The sequence below is a fragment of the Blennius ocellaris genome (genome assembly GCF_963422515.1).
Source record: "Blennius ocellaris genome assembly, chromosome: 9".
Taxonomy (NCBI): domain Eukaryota; kingdom Metazoa; phylum Chordata; class Actinopteri; order Blenniiformes; family Blenniidae; genus Blennius; species Blennius ocellaris.
Genome location: NC_137658.1, coordinates 24,353,776 through 24,374,447, shown reverse-complemented (window position 1 = coordinate 24,374,447; position 20,672 = coordinate 24,353,776). Strand labels below are relative to the sequence as shown.

Here is a 20,672-nt window from a genome sequence, read left to right as displayed (position 1 = left end):
GAATAATCCAGACTTGAGGACCAAAAGGCTTCAGGTGATTTGCAGAGACGGAGCAGAAATTAGGTGTGGCGTCACCAGGGATTATTCACACAACTGAACAATGTATCATATGACACGAGAAGCGCAATTAGTAGCTTTTCTAAATTTAAAATATTCACACTTGAAAATGTCAAGCTGAAAGTAGTGTTATCATTGAACTGAAAAAAAGTTTATGGAATGGTATGAAATAAAACTGCAAATTAGTTTTATCAAGAGGATTGCACTTGTACTGTGAGGCCGCTCCTCATTATAGTTGGTACACGAATTTTAACGACATCACCTCATGAACAAGACTCAAGTTATAGCCAGTAGGAGATATGAATCTGAAGACCACCATGGTCTGCTTTGGTTTGTCGCCCTGCAGTGACGGAGAGCAGCATCAGCTTTTACATGGCCTTTTGTGTTGCACATCCCCACATATGGTATTTCTGTAACCCCGATTCTAGGATTCCAGGTTTGTCTCCAGCTCGAAGGGCATGCACTAAAATACCTGTACAGCGAACACACACAAGCACCCACCCCGTCCTCTTCCTCAACTCCTTGCCCTCTATAACTTGGTTGAAAAGCTTCTTTCTTTTCCCGTTGGCTGAGAGTGTGATTTTGGTAGGATTATCAAGCTGCTTTTGGTAATGATGCAGCCGGTCTGAACTGCAGGGTGGAAGAAAAAAAAAAAAAGCAGTAACAATGCTGCATGAGACATGGAGCTGCGACCTCTCTGTCTCTCTTTTCCACCAGGCATGCTTTGCACCCTTCATCAGCAGGTCGTTTAGTCAAAGAAACTTGAATGTGCAAGATCGGAACCTCATCCCTTCACTAACATATTAATACAAAACTTTCCCTGAGACTCCTACACCTCCGACTTTTTACAAAATGGCTTTTGAATGACAAGATGCCAATATAAAGTGAATTTACTGTTGATTAAACCATAATGAAGTTACGTCAGATGTAATTACTCTCAGCCTTTTGTTTGTAAGTTTATTGGTTAATCGTCTAAAGCTGCTTCAGTAAAGTGTGTGTGTGTGTGTGTGTGTGTGTGTGTGTGTGTGTGTGTGTGTGTGTGTGTGTGTGTGTGTGTGTGTGTGTGTGTGTGTGTGTGTGTGTGTGTCAAAAAAACATCAGCAAGTCCTATGATTGATTTATCACAGAATATTAACTTACACTATTTAAACCAAAACAAAGATCAACAATCATCTGTAATTTATTTTGCCATAAATCTGCCACTCACTGTCTAATTGACTCACGTCCTGTTTAAATGATGATGAATTGCATAATAATAAGAAAGATGTGTTTTGATCGAGTTACGTTATGCAGTGTTTTGTGTGATCTGGACCATCACCCAATATTCCATATTCCTGAAGGCAAAACAGAACAAATGCTGGTGTTATTTTGCACGTCTATCAGTCGCAATCCTCAATGGAAGATCAGCTTCCAGACTTGTGTGTGCGCAATATTACTCTTGTGTCTATTTCCATTTTTTTAAGGAAAAGCTTGAGTAGATAATGTCTTATGACCTTTAGTAATTTATTTTTTTATTTATTTTTTTAAACATGTCTTATTCCAGCAACCAACTAATTGTGATTTGAACTCAGGGTAGCTGTTGATGTGAAATTTGTCAACTGTTGATTTAAACTTTTGACTTGCATCAAAACATTCGCCAAACAGGCGTCTGTCTCACAAAATACGTGGGACAGTCGATCATTACCAAATAAAATGCCCTTGATCTGGTTAATATCCTCTTAAAACTGGTCTCATGCCTTGATTTTTCATTTATGACTCTCAGAGCTGGACGTTAAGGCTTCTCTAAACGCCCGGTGGCTAGTGAAACCTTTGCTCGGGCAAGTGACTCATCTACCCACTTTGCCCGAAAGGGCTAGTGTTTTTTTTGTGATATTTCTTCAGATCCAACCTGTGGAGATTTCAGATCCATGAAGCTTCGTCTGCTTCGCTGTGCTGAAATGTTTCCCGGCTCGCTGCAAAATGTGGAATGTGGTTCCTGAATGGAGGCGGGTCTCAATGAGGAGCGGAGTAATGAGTCAGGAAATCCATTCCACAGTTTGCAGCCAGTGAGGAGGGAAGTAGCATTGTGGCTATTGAACTTTTCATGACAACACGTCACTGTTTGGACGTATTTTCTGCTCAAAACACTGCAAAGCATCAACATGGATGTTTGCAAAGCCGTTATACAGCGAGGCGCCGCTCTGCCACCAGATGTCACCGTTTTAAAACGCCAGCTCGCCAAGGAGAACGGCGCTGACCGCGGCATCAAAACAATGAACAGCAGCTCCTCCACTGTAGCAGGAGATTCACACCTCCATGAAGCTGCGTCCTCCTCTAAGTAACACCCAGTGGAAATAGTCCCACTTATTTGTGCTGCATTAGAGCTGGAAACACTGCAGTTTGTGCTGCTTTGCTGAAGTGAAAGTGATTCTGAGGTTTTAAAGATAAGAGAACTAGTTTATTATGAGACGATGACGTCACTCAGACCCTCACATTGTCCTCATGGAACTAAAATAGTTTGGACTTTTCCTTTCCTGAACTTATAATAACCTCAAGTTGTCTTTTGAGAGAATACATGCATACATTCATACATTTCATACTTTACTGTGGAGATGAGTTTATTACAGCCTCATATAAAAAATAATATTTTCATCAAACTTTACTTCGGTCCAGTAAAAACTGCAGGATTACTGGACCAGTGTCCGGTAAAAAAAACAAAAAACTGGCATTTTGCAATCCCTGCAGGTCAGTTTCACAATGTGAAAATGTTATATGAGGAATCAAATAGCACTTTAATTTTTCAACATTCAAAAAATATTCGACCTGCCTTTAAAAGAAAATGCCCCTGAAATTTAAATCCTGGCCACAAATGCAAAAGAAACGAGTTTATATTACGTATTATATGTATATGTATATATATATTTTCATATCATAAAGATGCACTTACTCTCAGTTTTGCTGTGTGGAACATGCAAAGCCCCGCTTTCATTTGCACAGTTGGCCTTCAATGCACAAAGAGACGCCGGTAAAGTGTGTTTTTTGCATGACAATAGTAAAACCCACTGCGCCACAGATTAAATGTGTCAATGGCTAGAACAACAAAGAAGAGAGATGATTGATTGTGTTGCCTCTGCGAGGTTCTCTGCACGCAGCAGAACAGCTGGTTTTGCTCTCCACAGACAGCTGTGGGTTTATTGGTCTCTATCCCTAATTCAATTACTGTACCTGTGAAACATGACCATAAAGATATCATAATTATGCCTTTTAAATGTCAAAAGCCTGATCACATTAATAATATTGAACAATGTTTTACATTTAAAGATCAAATGAAAAGATCTGCGGGAATAAATACCCTCCGTTAAATGCTAATTATGTTGTGTCTTTTTTTTTTTTTTAATATTTGCCGCACGTGTTCATAAACGGATCTGCAAAGTATTATACAGATATTTTTGTCAGGACACAGCACCGCGGAAAATAACTTCAAAACCCAGCTGGAGCTTTCAAAGCGTGGCCTCCCTGCCTCTTCTCCCAGCAGCATGGTTGAATCCCCCGGGAAGTGTGTGGCAGAGAGTCAATGGACCTGATACGGAGTGATTCTCCTCCAGAGGCATGTACATGGGAACGTGGCTCCGGTTTCACAGTTATCACTCAGAGTGCTGTCAGACCCTTAGCAGCGTACTCTTGATCCAATTAATTAGAGCCTAACAAGGCACGGAGAGAAAAGGGATTTGGCTCTACGCGGTGGCGACAGAGTCAAAGGCCTCCGCAAATGAGGCCAACGTCTCCTCACAAGCTGGACATTTATGAGACGAGACGTCCTGCTGCGTCAAAGGAAGCCGTAGATGTAGAACATGCTCGCTCACCGACAAAGGTTCCACAAACTATTCTCATAGCTCAACTAAGTTTTGTTTTAAAATGATCCTAAATGGCTTTTATAATGACCTCAAATTACTATTATTAAATGAAATCATTTTCAGTGTCTGAAATAATAATTTAGCGAGTTGCGTGGCCTCCACTCCTGCAAGCAGCAGATGTTGTAACGGCACTGCGGCTCACACTGACAGGTGCCCTCTAGCCGGTTCCTGTCTGCTGCTTTGGTAATGGCACCTCTCCTTCCCTCCAACACTGGACGAATGGAGCAATTCTCAGTCCAACCTCAATCATCTCCACGTTGCAAGGCTGTGCAGAAAGATATATTATGACTAACCACCTGAGGAGCGTGCTCGGTGGAATATAATATCTAGAACACAGAGAGGATATTCAGACCGAAGCGCGGTGCAGATTCCTCGTGGAATTTCTGTCACTGATCAGATAAATGAGCTGCTTCCAGTAAAACTCCATTCAGTCGATCCAGAGAGACGTTGAGCGGATGTTTACTGCTCCACGGCTTCAACTTGGATAGACATGTTAAAACACTCAAGCCTATCAAAAGTCAAAGAGCTTCATGAAGTTTGTTTGCGTACGACAGCTGAAAACTTCCACGACATCTGAGGAATTGGAGCGCGTCGTTGTTGGTGTTTGTGTGTCAATCTATATTTACACCTTCATATGCGGCCTCCACAATGGGACTGGGATGCTATACGGATGGATGATATCCTTCCATTGCATATCATCCATCTCACTTACTCATGGTGTAGCGGTGCGAACATATTTGCATTCATGCTCGAGGGAAATTTAGTTTCCAGTTCACTTGTCCTGTGTGTTTGGGGTTGTGGAAGAAAACAATAGAGTGAGAACATGCAAACCTCTCGGTGTCTTACTGGTATTGACGGTGAATCAATCATTGTACCTCATATTAGTGAATCAGAGAATAATACATGTGCTTATGATGTTAGCAGCTGCTAACTGGGTTGATAAAGCACCAGGAAAGACCGATCAGTCATAATAACACTGATCCCTGAGTCATTTCACTCACAAGCATAGGTGATTGTTCAAATTCAATGATTGTGTATATATTTGTCGATGATTGTTCACACACACACACCCATGGGAAAAAAATAAGTAACCTTCTGAAGGGTGTTTCCTTTGTTCACATCTGTTTCTGCTCTTCCAGCTGACAACTTGAAGCATTTGTCTTCTATAAGGCTTGAGGTGGGGAGTCCTCCCGGTCTGAACCGGCTCTGTCGTCAGTGGTCTCTGGTTCACGTTCAGCCATGTGGCCACTAATTCAGCCTGTCTCACGCATCGCTTTCAATAGCGTAGTCATGTCTACGTTTCATGCTCTCTCTGCCAGCGATGTCCTGATGGTTATTTGTCTTTTTATGGCTGTCATATGTATACAGTGCATGGATGGTTAATCAAAGAAATCCTATTTTCTCTGTTACTCTCCTGCGATGGACCGGCAACTTGTCCCTGCCTTCTCTGGATGGATGGATTTGATAACATGCATTCTTATATTAAAACTTACATTTGAAAAGTCAAAATTAAAAAAAAAAAGGTTTCACCTTGGGAACCATTTCCCAAAAGCAATGTTTTACCACTTGGTGCATTGTGAGAGTAAAATGAGATCCAGTCTACACAGCTCAGACACAAATACACAATTTACATCACTGGATTTTTTTTTTCTTCCATCGTTTATGTGAACATATTTTTTAGCCTCTGCGATGTTTCATATTTACAGAAGCTTTTTTTTTCCCATGAAGCTAATCTGGACCTGTTTACAATTGACATTTATATACAGATATAGGTTTATCAGCAGGATTCCCCCTCAGACTGGATCAAATGTCTCTTCTGCTGAATAATAAGATTGAATGGCATGGTTCAGATATGGTTGGAGAAAACTTAAGATACATTTCAGCTTGGCAGCATTCTTGCTGTTATTTTGCTATTTCCAGTATTTCATATTTCACAGTCTAGACAATAACTCAATTTACATTGTGCAAACAGGCATTTCCAGTCATTCCTTTTTATTGTGGCCACAATAAGCCACAAACTGATTTCACTGATTTGATTAACTGGAGAGATGCTCCAAGGCATAAAAGATGCAGAATTAATTTCAGTGGAAAACAGTTTGGTGCCATAGCTCAGCTGGTATACGGTCGAGTCTGGGAACGCAGATAAGAAACTATTCCATTTGCTGGGTGAAGTGCGGTGTAATTCAGTTGCCTGGGCATGTAAACAAACAATGAAACAGTAATTAAATACTATAAAGTCTGAGACTTTTTTTAATTGAATAATAGCAGTCATATAACCTATGGTATACAACTATATATATATATAGAAACACACACACGCAGGGCTACAGATATCAAATAGTTCAGTTAGGGAACTCGTTCATCCTGCCCGTCATAAAAACCGTTCTGGGACCACAATGATACTCGGCAGCTGCATCCATCATGCACATGCAGTGTTGCCCAAACTCGCTCAGAAGTTGGTTAATAATTTTTACTCTTATTTTCTATTGCTTTGTTACTTTTTTGGCACAGAAATAGTTATTTAAGTTGAAGCGTAAAGGGGAAGACCAAGCTCAATAGGACTTTAATTCAAGCACTTATTAGTAGGATACAGGACTGCCCACTGAACGATACAGTGGCCTTTTACTATGCAGGGAATAAATATCAGCAGCTGTCATTTCCATCCGGGGGGAGACCCGGCAGAGCAACGTTCATCAAGAAGTCACTCGTCTGCCTGCACTTTCTCTGGTTATTAATGTCAGCAAGTCAGACAGGAAACGCTCATTATTAATCAAAAAAGAAGTTCAAAATTGACTCAAGGTTGTTACATCAAAATACAAGCGGGGGACATTATTAATAAGTCCATATCTGCTCATCTTATCTTTTTTTCTTTTAAGAGGATCACATCTCTGTGATTCTCGTCAGAACTTATTTGTGATGACACACTGGCATTTAAGCCGTTCTTACACACAGAAAAGAAGCTAATCTGAGTGAAATAACATGCGACGAACAGGAGGCCAGATAAGAATGTCCTTGGACAATTGTCTCTTCTTTTCTTCCATGATCCAGTCCCATCTATCTTCATGAAATTTCACTCACCCAAATAGATTTAGCAGTGTCCCAGAAATACAGAAAGAAGCCAGGAAGTGGAGCTTAAGCCCTGAAATTGTGTCACAATTGGACAGTGCCTACTTGTCTGGAACGGTCTTTCTCTCTGGATAACCGCTGACAGAGTCTGAGTTAATGAGCCTCTGTTTGGCCCTTAGAGGCCACTGTATGTCCATGACCTCACAGCCACGTTGTGAATTCTCCAACAGATCTAATGGGGACGAAGACACAGCGTTTAGTTTGATCACTTCTATTTAGCCACTACTGTATCACCTTCACTCTATAAACTCTGCAATTTATCCTTCCTGCTGAATGAATGAGAACTATTCTGTCTCTCACTGCCACTCAAGTTCCCTTTTACTTTGGTGACATTTCTTTCTTTTTCATACCTTTACGTCTCACATTAGAGCACAAATGATGAGCATAAAGGGTGGCTTCTCTTACATTTAGTCACATAAATTGTGCCGTGACACAAAATCCCATGTTCCTCTTTGCATTTCAGTGAGAATATTCAGAGACATGTGTGCACATTCCGAATGTTTAATTGAGGCAATCAGCATCAGCGTTTATAACAGTATGTGGTTTATTTCTACAAGGCAACTTCTCCTCCAGCAACACAAAGAAAAACTGATGTCTCAGCATTAAATATAAAACACTTAATACAACCAAAATGAGTGGTTGTGATGACAGCCACCACAAACAGACCCTGGAATAAACTCCATTATTTCTCCAACTTTAACCACACTGAGGTTTCTTGCCAAAACCTTTGTCAGCAGTTGCAGTGGAAGAAGACGCAGCCTTCAGCCCAACCAGCTCTATTTAACTACCACTGTATCATTTTCACTCTGTATCTCTAAACTTTGCAGTCATCAGCAGTTTTCGTTTAATCTTTTAGGCAGCGTGAATGAAACCCATTTTTGTGTGTCTTTCACTGTCATTCATGTTTAAAAATGACCGCAGATGGTTTTCTTTCATCCGGGGGACAGTTTCTTTGTAGGACTTTCAGATCTCCCATTCGGAGACGAAATTAATATAACATAGAGCATCTTTTTACATTTACACCAGAAAAATCTTTGTCACCAACACAAAAGCTGCTGATGAATTATAACAGCCAGAGTGGGACTTGCATGTTAATCCTGAATGTTTCATTTTGAGGGAATTTTCACAGGTTTATTCCTCCAAACATACTGTTAGTCCAGCAAAACTAGTAGACAAAGGGAAACAGCCTGTTCAGGAATAAATGGAGCAACCAAACTTTTGAAATTTATCAAGCTTAAGGTTTCTCCTTTAGAAACCAACTCTATAACCATAAGTTTGATTGTTCCTCCAACTTGCCAAAAACCTTTGTCAGCAGTTGCAGGAACCCTGCACTGATTCATTCAAGTAAAGACTTTCTTCGGTGTTCAGCTTTCAACTTCTATATAGGGGAAACAAAACCAAAGAAAATGAAGCTGTTATTCTGGAACAGTCGGGTGTTTTTGTACATAATATTTGTACTTTAATAACACAGGTTTTGTTTTGTTTGTTGTATGCAGCAGTCTCCAAACCTCTATATGGCATTTAATATGTCTTCAGTGGTTTACACAATCATTATACACCCATTATTAGCTTGGGTGCTGTGTTAGTAACTGCTGCTGGTGATTGCAATTATTATTTTACATGCTGAAGTGGGCTTACAAATCAGGTGCAGTACTACGTAGTGTGTGTGTGTGTGTGTGTGTGTGTGTGTGTGTGTGTGTGTGTGTGTGTGTGTGTGTGTGTGTGTGTGTGTGTGTGTTCCATGAAGAGCCATGAGAGATTGAATGGAGATGATGAATACAAATTTAAAAGTGAAGATAATCCAGGTAGAAATGAGTCACAGCAGACAACAGTGGATGTTGCATTTGAAGCAAAATTTTAATTTGCTTTAGTGCATTTGGGGCATGTCTAGCCCGGGTGGCATGAGATTCATTCTTTAAAACATATTCTCTTCATCAATTATAGCTTTGTCTTGAGGTTAACTAGAAATAAACTCATCGGAGAAAGATCTACGTATATTTCACCAGAATCCCATTATTGTAAAAGCTTTATATTAAACTGACTACTTTTCATCATTATTTGTAAAAAGAAGAGTGCACATGCCATGTGGGAGACATAAGCACCATTCACAATCTAATAGTTTGACCTTTATATAACATTAAGATGCAATATCTTCACCTTAGGGACTGTTTCATACGACAATGCACCACCTATACTCCTGAATATGTACATGCATCGATTCATCATCATTGGAACAAATCTGGTGCTAAACAGAAAAGTAACAATACGAATCAGAAACCTCCAGAGACATTTGTGTTTAATATACTTGCAGCAGCTGTAAAATACCATCTAGCATACATTAAAAAAAAATACTGACATACTAACAAATATAGGTGGTGATGCAATTTAAAAGTCATATTTTGACAAAAATGAACATCTGTAAAGCACAAAACTCAATCGGTAAATGAAAATGTGTTGACTCTGTTGTCCATTCCAATCTCTCCAATGGCATGGATGAGGCCATTGTTGCCAGCTTCTCACAGTAAATAACAGAAAAATCTAAGATTTACTACTCAGAAGTCAGAAAAGAGAAACATGTAGCATCATAAATATTGCATATACATTGTTGTTGTTTTTAGTCTGGAAGCTAAAAAACAGAAAACAAATTTGTTATCTTCAAGAATGAAAGTTTTTTCCTTCTTCTAAACGTTATCACTTTTCAATGGCTCAATTTAATTGTAGCATTCCCTCATTTTTATCTCTATTTCAGTCTCGACTAACCCCTGAGGGAATTACCTGGCTCTTCGAGTTGTTAGGTTGAAGTCCAAAAACAAAAAAATGAGCCAAGAAGCAGTAAAATTCCTCAGATATGTGAGAGAAATTGCAGCTTCCAGTGTGTTCACATAAGCAAAATATTTCACATACTAATAAGCAATTTTATGAGCCGAGATGCATTAAACCGTTGATGAGGAACTTAGGTCATATAATGGTCATTTTTGTTTTATAGAAAACTCTCTGTTAACATTCATCTCAAAATGTAAACACATCCAGTAATGAGTTAACTGTGATATCACTGCAGGCGCTTCCTACAATAATGGATTAAGGCTTTAAACACAAATCTCATTTATTTTCCACCCGCATACGTCACTCCTAATCAATGCTTGTGTCTTCGGCTTTAGCCCTCCCCCAGCAAGCTGACAGCGTCACACACTTTCAGACATTTCTACTGCGAGCAGCTCTTTCCCTCCCAAAACTTTGCGTACTGTTTAAAGTTGTGATGGTTTCGTATTACAGGCAGGTGATTTTGTTGGAAATTGAATAATGTCACCATTAAAGGTCAGAGCCATCAGACTGACTGACATCGGATGAATGGAAATGCGCCAGCACAAAAGCAAATTTCAAAACCTCAATAATTAAATACAAAGGCATTTTAAGGGCTCTGAGAATGGCCGGGGAACCGAGGCAGGCCACAGGAGAAGTGTAACAGCCTTTCCGTCTCTAAAGCTTTTAACCCACAGCTCTGCCAACGAGTGACTGCAACTCAAATGTACTCTATTGATAGGGTTTAGATGGAAAACCCATATCCTTCATTCTATATTCTGTAGGCCGAAGGCTTGAGGAGATACAGCCCTGCCTCCTCGGATCTAATAATAGGTTGACTTTAAAGTTCAGCAAAGGTGACTTTAGGACAGACGCATTAAGTTAAGAAAGTAATTATCATCTGATTAATTAATCAGCATCTATTGTCGCACCTTCTTTACTGGCTCACATAAAAGAGCACCCTGCAGTGTGGACCTCAATGATAAAGCCTATTATTAGAGAATCGCTGCTCATTAGGCCACCGGTGACCACTGACAAGTATTTATTAACCAATAAAACTTTGGCTAGGTTTATTTATTGAGCGCTGAGAACACGTGTACTTGACATCTGCTCTGATACAAGTTCAGCCACAAATTAAACTAAAACTGGGGAAAGCCGTATTTTATTCACTGTACAATAGGCGAGCCACAGTTCATGTCTTCAAAGTAAGATATCCCACTGTTTCATGAGAGGCATTCATTTATTTTCAATATGATTGCAATAACACAACAATAAAAAATAAAAAAAAGAGAAAATGTTTCTTGTACTAAATTTGCAATTATTGAGTGCAATTGACAACAAGTTAGCACTCCGATTGGGTGTAAAAAGAAGGTTTTAGAGAGACACAGTCTGTCAGACAGGTGAGGACAGACAGCCACACGTTACCATATCTGATAGGAAGACTATGCTACATTTCAGAAACAATAAAACTCAACCGAGATTTGAAATTGCTTTAATTTCAAGTACATTCTCATCATGTGACGTTGCTTTTCTGGACACATTTGGTGCAAACGTGGTGCAAAGAATAAGGCTGATGGTCAGGATTGATGCCTGGGAGAACAGACAAAATATAGTACAAGAAACACGACACTGGACCAAGAACTTTTACATAAATCAATGCCTGCAAATGCAGAAATGTGACATCATGAAATCATAGGCATGTTATCCTGAAAAAACGAAATTCAGGACATTCATAAACCATGTTAATGCGCAGCAGTCGTGTCAATAAAATATGTTCAATTTGAAAGTTTTTCTGTAAATCTTTGCAAATATGAATCTTTGAAATAACTTCAACGACGGACACAACGGTCTGCAGGCCTTGTCAACCACAGAGGAAGAAATCAGACAGACCATCTATGTTGTCAAACATACCATAGTATTCATTTATTTAAAAAGGTATCAAATATTTTATCACCGTATCAAACATGTTTTGGAGCAGCCAAGAGATACTTAGTGAGGCGCTTGGGGCAGCTGTGGCTCAGTTGATGGAGTGTGTCCTCTTCCTATCACCATGTTGATGGTCTGTTTTCCCATTTTGCCCAGTCACAATGGAGGACGAGGCATAAGACCCGGTATGATCCAAGTAGAAGCCAGGCGCCGCTCCCTGCGTTGCAGCTCGCGGTGTGTGAATACATGAATGAATGAATGAACGTGACTAAGAGGCGCAAATCACTTAGAGACTGCTGAAGCAGTGAAAATGTGCTGTAGAAGTGAAGACCATTTACCCCTGAGCCGGACTGAGTTAAGTGCTCCTGACTAATACGTGCAGTTTAAAGTCTACTATTTTACGTTTTCCAGATTTTTTTTCATTGCTTTTCTCACTGGGAAGATGGAGTTTGTGACGTTGTTGGACTAATTAATTTGTTTTCATTGACAAACCTGGCTCAGGAAAAATGTTAAAAAGACAGTTTATTCATCCAACGTGTGGATTTACAATCACTGATGTAACCATTAGAATGAAGCAACTCTTACAATTGAATATACCGATGGAGTAAGTTATTTTTTCTAAACATTTACATTTTGCTTGCTTTTCTTTATAAGATGTGGGCGGCAGTCATGGCTCAAGGATACATGTTTCCTGCAATCAGCATCAAATTACTCAGCTGAAGAAACACTCTGTAACCGTTCCACAAAATAAATGAAGTTTTGAAAACCACTTTTGGAAATGATTAAGACACAAAGTGGTCAATATGACAAAAATGCCATTGTATGATTTTTAAACCTCTGTTGCTTTCATCCACCTGAAAATGCCTGCAGGGAGTCAACTTCTGGGACCAAAATGGAAAAAAACAAATTGCCTTAATATTTTGTTGACAATATGTTGGATCACTATGGCAACTTACATGTTCTCACTGAGTTCTCTAACAATGGTGAGATTACAGTTAGAGCAGGAATTCAATCCCAACCAGAAATGCAGGGTCAAATGCATCTTGTGTCATGCACAGAGAGTCTGTGTGAAATTGTCCTAATGCCTCTGTGAAACTACAATAACCGGCACAATACTGCCTCCTCTCACCATTTTACTGGGATTAAAAGCCTGACCTATCTATCCAACATGAAGGAAGCATGAGCATGTGATGGGTCGTCTCTTCGCCATGGGTACCGCCAGCTTCAAATGAGATTCATGACAAATCTCCCCTACAAGAGGCCAGCCAATATGCCAGGTAATAGCATGCTTGGCAGTACTTATCTGTCTCCATTAAAGACACAGGTCATATCCTGCAATGTCAAAACCATTAAACCAAAGAATACAGCGTGATGGTGCAGTGAAGCTGGCTGCTGTGGCACTTAAAACACAGCTTTGGGTAAAAACATGAATTATTCTTTTCAATAATGAATCAGAAAAACTACAACATGAACACATTTTTCTACTGGTAATGATCACTTCACACATGTTTCCACACCAAATGAGTGTCAGCATAAATTACTTCATTACAGTTGGACCTGGGAGTATCAGACGCTACCACTTTGTCCAACAGTTGGGATGGAGCACATTCGTATGAAACGGTTGTGCAGTGTCTGTGACGATGTCCCTTTTACCATTTAAAGTCATGGACATGCTTATCTAATCTTACATAAAAGCCTTACGCTGCACAATTGTGCCTAATTCTATATAATTTTGAGCGTCAGTGTGGACCTGTCAAAGTGAGCCCCAGAGCACATTTATCATTCAGATAACATCAGTCAACGACTTGCCTCGAATATATAGATATATATTTTTTTAATTCTCCATAAACAGTTGAGGCAACAGCGGTTCAGTTTGAACTCTACAACTCCTCCAAATGGATAAACGGACCCACTGCGAGATGAATGTCTTCCTGCAGAACTGCAGGCTCACACCAACTCGAGGGTCACATCTCAGCTCGGACCGACCAATCAGCTCGAGCCAGAACCTGACGCATGAAGACGTTTCCACAAACCAAGACTAATTGATTTAATGGCACATTTTTCCTTTTCATCCTCAACCATGCTTCTAGAGTGTTTCATATGTGTTATCTCGTGGTCTTGTCCATCACTTTGGCCAACGTCTGTTCCTCTCAGATATGGCAAAGAGCCAGATTCAGCCATAAATGTCCTCGGAGGTCCAAGGCGGCGCCTCCATGAAACCAAGTGCATCTGAGTCTTGGTCACAGAGCTCCAGTTTTGGAATGTCATCAGGCTGATACAATTGAAACCTTATCGAACTCACCAAAATCCTAATGCGTGACTATGAACACAAGACAAAACGGTCACTTCCTGCAGGATATAGCCTACCAACCAACTGACGGTGGTTGGTAGGCTATATCTGTAACTAACTATAACTGAAGGTGTCATAGTAAAGTAATACCCAGTGTTATTGACTTCGCCTATTATCATGTTATCACTGATCAGTATAAACTGGCCTGACCCTCATGGATACAATTCTCTGTGACTTGTAGATAAATTCAACAGTATATTTGTATTCAAACATTATTCATTTGTATGCTACAGCTAAATAATTAATCAATTAAACAGAACACGAAGAGTATTTTCCTATCAAAGGATTATGAACATAAAAATGATCAGTAAATGATCAAAAGGATACTCAAAAATGCTCATCACACAGACCAAGTTAACGTTTTCATGTATAAGAGGGAACCTACTTTAGTCTGATCCATTCTTTAAACCAAATGAAGCAGCAAATGTCGATACTGTGACAATCAAGCTGCTATTTGATAAGTCAGCCAAATAAATAAGTCGCTTTTCATTTTAGCCTTAAAGGATTCATAATTTTATCTCATAAATAGACACTTAGAATTGAGAAATGGCAAAGTAGACAATGCAAGATGCCCTTAAAATGTTTCACTGAGACTTCCAATTAAAAAAAATGGAACTGTTCTTTTGGTGGAAACTGAAAATGGTCTGGGTCGGTCTGTAGTCCTGGGTACTTACTGTATCTGTGAGCACAAATAGGCACACAAACATCTCTCACTTTTGTAACCTGATTTCACCCAACAAGGAAAGGCAGACACAAAATGACAAGAAGTAATCCAACAATGTTCACCTCTAATGACCACTATTGCCAGCTGGGGAATATGGCTCCTGATGTTTGGTTTAAGAGCTCTTTTTGGAAAATCGTGGTCATTTCCAGATCTCTCTGTGTTGGCTTGCAGGTTATCTGGTGCAGTTATACAAGCTGGATAATACAGCATTTTTTTTTTTCCTGTGTCCATTTAGAACCGAGACTTCACAAAAACTGTCCACAATTTTCCATGAGGTGAGACCATCTGAACAGGCTGTATTTTTGACCCGTCACAGTTTGGCCTCCATTGTGTTATTTGAACAGAAAATCACTGCAATTAAAATGAGCAATTTCATTAAACTGCAATAAAGAAGTCATTTGTCTGCAGTAGTTTGTTTCAAATGATTCCAAAACGAAATGTGAACTTCAATTGGCATGTTCGTTTAAAGACCTATCAAAACAAGAGTTATTTTGAGGCACAAGGCTGGAGGACATATGCAATCATCTATCACAAACCAAATCATGCAAAAAGTGTAAACGCTTTCATCAAAGGTCACCATACCAAAAAAAAAAAAAAAAGAAGCTGGTTCACAAAGAAAACTGTATTGATTTGTATTTGGCATTTCTTACTGGCATCTCCTTTCATTTCTTTAATGAAGACCTCCAAAGGCGACATTAATAATGGATAAAGAGGTGAGCTATAATGCATTTTCCTGTCTTTGTTAAGCAGGCAAGCTGGTGCCAATTAAAAAGCGAATGGTTCTCTCTGGTGCCATCAGTGGGTACAATCATATTCGTTAGCAATGTGGCAAGTAGAATTGAGATTGACACATTTGTGTATGGTGACAAAGAGACGCTGAGAGCCAGAGACACAGCAGCCTCTCTCCTCTCAAGACTGTGGATTGTTGTCACAAAAATCAATATTCCAGCTCCATTCAATTACATAGAGAGCAGGTACCTCAGTGACACTCTCAGCAATGACTGATGTACTGTTGCAGCCGATGACTTTAGTGGGATTCACCAACAGTAAAATGTGATGTAATTCTGCTGCAAAACTTAACATTTATTTCAATATAACAATAGAAATATAAAAGTAGAAAAGGGACGCCTGCGGTCTGTAATAGTTTAAATTGGTTGTGTAGTGTAGTTGGTGAAATGCCACTCTAGAAATCCGAAAACGGCACAGTATATTCATGCAACTGAAAACAAACACACAAAAATGCACGCATGCACTGGTACTGAGACGCTCGCGCGCACACGAGCATTCGGACGCTGAAACACGTGCGCGCACAGAGATTCTCCTCTCAACTAATGTTTTAACCATTACCGCATTTTCCTTTTCGTTCATGTTTGCAGATTGTCCACATACAGTCGCAAGTAGTAAACTACTGCAATTGACTTTTATAACATTTTTATTAGATTTTTTTTATTATTATTATTATTTTCACCCGGAACGCAGCAGGTTGTGTTCGTTTTTATGTCTCCCTCTGAAGGCAAATAACTCCCGAAATTAATCGATGAAAAAGACACGACGTGACTTACCCAAAGTCACCAGATGAAACAGGTAAACTCCCCACAGATCCATCCCTCTCAGTCACAATGTCAGCTTTATGCGTCGGGGCTTCGCCTACAGCGGGATGTTCACACGGCGACAGCGGGATATCCTGTCGCGCATTGGGAGACCGTCGTCTGATGAAGGCAATTGTCTTTATAAAGTCCTTAAAAGCGTCTTTCACCTAGTTTTCTGCTTGTCTTTTTTCTATCCTAAAATCCCAGCGGTTTCCTCGAAGACGTCAGGTACCGCCGCGCTGGTGAGTGGAAGCAGAGCCATGCGTAATGCCGCGACGGAAAGTTGTGCGGTGCGCGCTGTGCGGTCCGGAGAGGAGAGAGAGAGAGGAGAGAGAGGAGAGAGAGGAGAGGATTCTGTGGCCAAATGCGCGTTGAGGTCCGGGGCTGAAAGGATGCTGGAGAGAGAGAGAGAGAGAGAGAGAGAGAGAGAGAGAGAGAGAGAGAGAGAGAGACGGACATGGACTACCATGATCAGGATAAAGCGGTATAAAAGATGGACGATCGGTTCATTTTAATTCTGAAACAAGTTGCGGCTCCACCAGTGACCTTGTACATGATAATCTGGAAGTTACAAGTGGTGATTCTAAAGCATGCGCACAATTTGTTGTTCTTTCCTATGAATTTTTAAAACAAATCACACTATGTAGAGTTTTTCATATGATCTGCCATTTGTATATCTTCATAGTCCAACAGTTAACAAGAAAAGTGGCATTTACGGTTCAAAATTATTGTGGAGTATATCTTTATATTTTGAGTCACATGTACAGCACCTGTGTGTCTTTCAATGCATGACTTTGTTCTAACTTTGGTCTTTACTTTGACTTCTGTCAAATTTAAAGAGAGTAGAGAAAAAAAAACAATTGAAGATGAAACAGAATTCTCTCCAGAGGGAGATTTGAGACATCCTCAACCACAAATCTTTTTCATTTCAGTTTTTGTACACAGAGTTTGAGTGTTCAAAGTCCAAACCCATGTTGACAGCACACCTCTAATTGGTTCTACAATAAAACACAAACAGACAGGAAAGCCCTTCTGGTGGACTCCTGTATGGGTTCAGATGGCTTTGGGTCATGAGCCATCTTCACTGCTCACATTTACTCTGAGCTGCTATAAAATCATAAGACTGGCATTATGTTGTTTTTTTTTTTTTTTTTGAATGTGATGAGAGAAAAAGGATGTTTGCAAAAATCCCCTGGACGTGCTGTTTGAAGGTAGGAAGGATAAAACATGCATTGTTGTGTTTTTCTGCAGTGTTTTCTCTTTGAATGGAACAGAAGCAAAACCACTTTGCCCCTACAGAGAGGTGGATCCAGTTCCTGGTTACTGCCGACAGCCAGAGTCACGGTGCTCAATTCTTAGAGCTGCTCACTGTTTTCAAACAGGCAGTTATTGATTCCTCACAGTTATTGTTACCAATTCAACTTTCGCACCTTCTGCTCAATTTATGGTTCAGACACAGCACCCCCGCCATTTATTTATTTTATTTAGTTCGAAGGCAACGTCAGTAGACCAGGATGTGCATTCGGAATCTATTGACTTGCTTCTTACTTAGCGTGACACCAAAACAACAACAACAACAACAACAACGACAACAACACAAAAAATTAACTTGAGTTTTCAGATGATCCATAAAAAACAAAGCTGGCGAGGAGCAGATAACAAAGGGTCACCATGTTGGACCCGTGTGCGTGTGCGTGTGCGTGTGCGTGTGTGTGTGTGTGTGTGTGTGTGTGTGTGTGTGTGTGTGTGTGTGTGTGTGTGTGTGTGTGTATGTGTGTGTGTGTGTGTGTGTCTTTCCGTCCATAAAGCAGCACAGAGGTCCAAAAGGATGATCCAGCAGTGAAGCCAAGACAGAGGGAAGACCTCGCAAGAGCCACTTCAGCCTATTAGTATTATCTTCACTGCCATTCACTGCTGCTCTGCTGGCTTCACTGGACTTCAATGAGCTGGCAACAGGAGTCCAAGCAAGTACAGCAATTTTATCTGTTGTTAATATTTGTTGTTTGATTGCTTTGCTGAAGTGTCATTTTTTTTTTTTTAAACCAACAAAAAAACCTAACTGTAAAATAACATTTCACACCTCAGCGATTGCAATCTTATCTCTCTAACAAGCTTGCAGTGAGGATATTTGGAACAATACATTAACATCTTTGTTGGGACCTGGGGTACTTAAGCATGGGAAGATGTGCTTTGAAACTGCTGCATGAATCTTTAAAAGAGCAGCTCAGTACCACAGGGATCTTTTGGTAAAGTACATATTTGCAGTGTGCATCAGCATTTGTAAATTGAATCAACATTAAGTTTTGCAAGCATTAAAAAAAAAGCCTTGTCAATAGTTTAGGGAGAATCGGAGAGAAAATGTTTATTTTCTGCTCAACCATTAAAGCCTTTGGTTCCCTCCCAGTGGGTTGTGGTTGAGGAGAGGATTGTCTGTCTGATCCTCAAATCAAGAAATGTCAATTTGACGTGATCTGAATGACTTCAACTTGTGAGTTGTCCTGCCAAACAGAACAACTTGGCCGCCAACCTCAGCAGGTCTGGATCTGTTATGTCTCAAACAATCTCTCAGTATAGAAACAACCTGCTATTTAAACATGGATGATGGACAGCTCTCAGTTTTTGCTGCCGGCAAAAGCACATTGATTTCCTTTCTGTGTGCGCACTGCTGATGTGAGGACACAATATTAATAAGGAATTAGTTATTGTATCCATGATCACTGACGTGTCAAGAACCAGCACTGGGCCCTGAAGAAGGGCTTTGTAAACATGTTTTCCTACTGACTCCCAAATACAGACTCCTGCATGGCACGCCAAAGTGTTTTAGCCACATTTTCAGTCTCATGCATGCCTATTTTGTTTAATTGGTGGGCTTTGTCGTAAAAATGTTGATCCCTACGTTGATTTTGTCCTCTTTGACTGGGAGCTATAGGCGGACACATGCTGTGTTATATGAGCTCTTCCAGTTTCCTGGACAGAATGACATTTTCACAATTTTTTATTTTGTCATCTAATATAATGTTGGAGTTGTCCTCTTAAAGGGTGAAGAAACAATGGAACAATAATTCATATCATCGTGCTTATATTAGAATCTGCTCAAGCTTAAAGCAGATTCACCACAATAAACTCAAAAAACCTTCAAGTATTCAAATGAAGTGAGGATGTAACTCATACGCCTCCTCCTTTTAATGTGTGTGTGTGAGAGCAGGTGGAGCGGGAAGAGGGGCACAGTTTGAAGAGAACCTCTCCACATCATAGTCCTACAACTTCACATTTTACCCTCTATCTCTATAATTACATCACCCTCGTCTCCTGCAAACTATATGAATTAGTCAGAAAGTAGCATGAATATACTGCATTTTTCAGTTGTTGTCCGGTGAGAATAAACAAGATGATTTCAGGATTTTAGGAGTTTTCCTGATATCCTGATATGCATCTGCAAGAAAAGCAAAGGTCGAGCCAATGACATTACCAGTAGCCAGTCCCAGTGACTGTTGACACCGAGCCAGCATGCACATTACCACAACCCCCAAACTGATGCAGCTAAATCTGCTTTCCCTTTCTGTAATATGAGCATGTTTCTTGCAGACCACAGTGTTGTGGTCAGCTTGTTGTCTGCAGTAGTTCACCACTTCGCTCAGTACGTAGTTGATTCAGACCTTCAATAGCTTTTTTTTGCTGGTGTCCATGACCAGATAGACAAATAAGATGACTTAATGCTGACTGAACAGAGTAAACACATATATACTTGCTTACATGAGGGTTTGGTGTTTTGTGTTTTCACACAAGAACAATCTGCAGCTAACTACTATATATTGCTGTCATGGTTGTTCACTTGTGTTCACCATGAAGGGATTGAGTGGTGGAACGCTGAGTTCTTACCAGCACAAACATGGAGTTGGATGTGTTTGTGGAGAAAGTTTTCAAACATATCAGAGCACGACAGAAAATAAATCTGAAATTTAAGATGACAGAAAAATTAAAAGACAAACGAACAATACAATCTAGGAGATGATCCACCACAGAGCCAAAGTTTCTGGTAAAACACAGAAAATAACTTAGACCGAAATCTGCAAGCAAAAGTCATTGAAAGGCAGTGGAGGGAAAGTTTCTCACCACAATAACAGCAGCATCTCTGCTGAAAGCTGAGCTGATTTGCAGAATCTTTTCAACTGTGGTAAATAGAGATGCAGTCATAAACAATTCCATAT

At 40.0% G+C, this 20,672-nt stretch overlaps 1 protein-coding gene across 1 annotated transcript in view; it reads right to left on the bottom strand.

The window, feature by feature from the left end:
* Window positions 1-16,556, bottom strand: part of gfra4b (GDNF family receptor alpha 4b) — a 63,131-nt gene extending 46,575 nt beyond the window's left edge. Inside the window, exon 1 of the mRNA XM_080502336.1 lies at window positions 16,438-16,556. Coding sequence (XP_080358462.1) covers window positions 16,438-16,480 — 43 coding nt within the window. The 5' untranslated portion in view covers window positions 16,481-16,556. The remainder of the gene's footprint in view (window positions 1-16,437) is intronic.
* Between the last annotated feature and the right edge of the window lie 4,116 nt (window positions 16,557-20,672).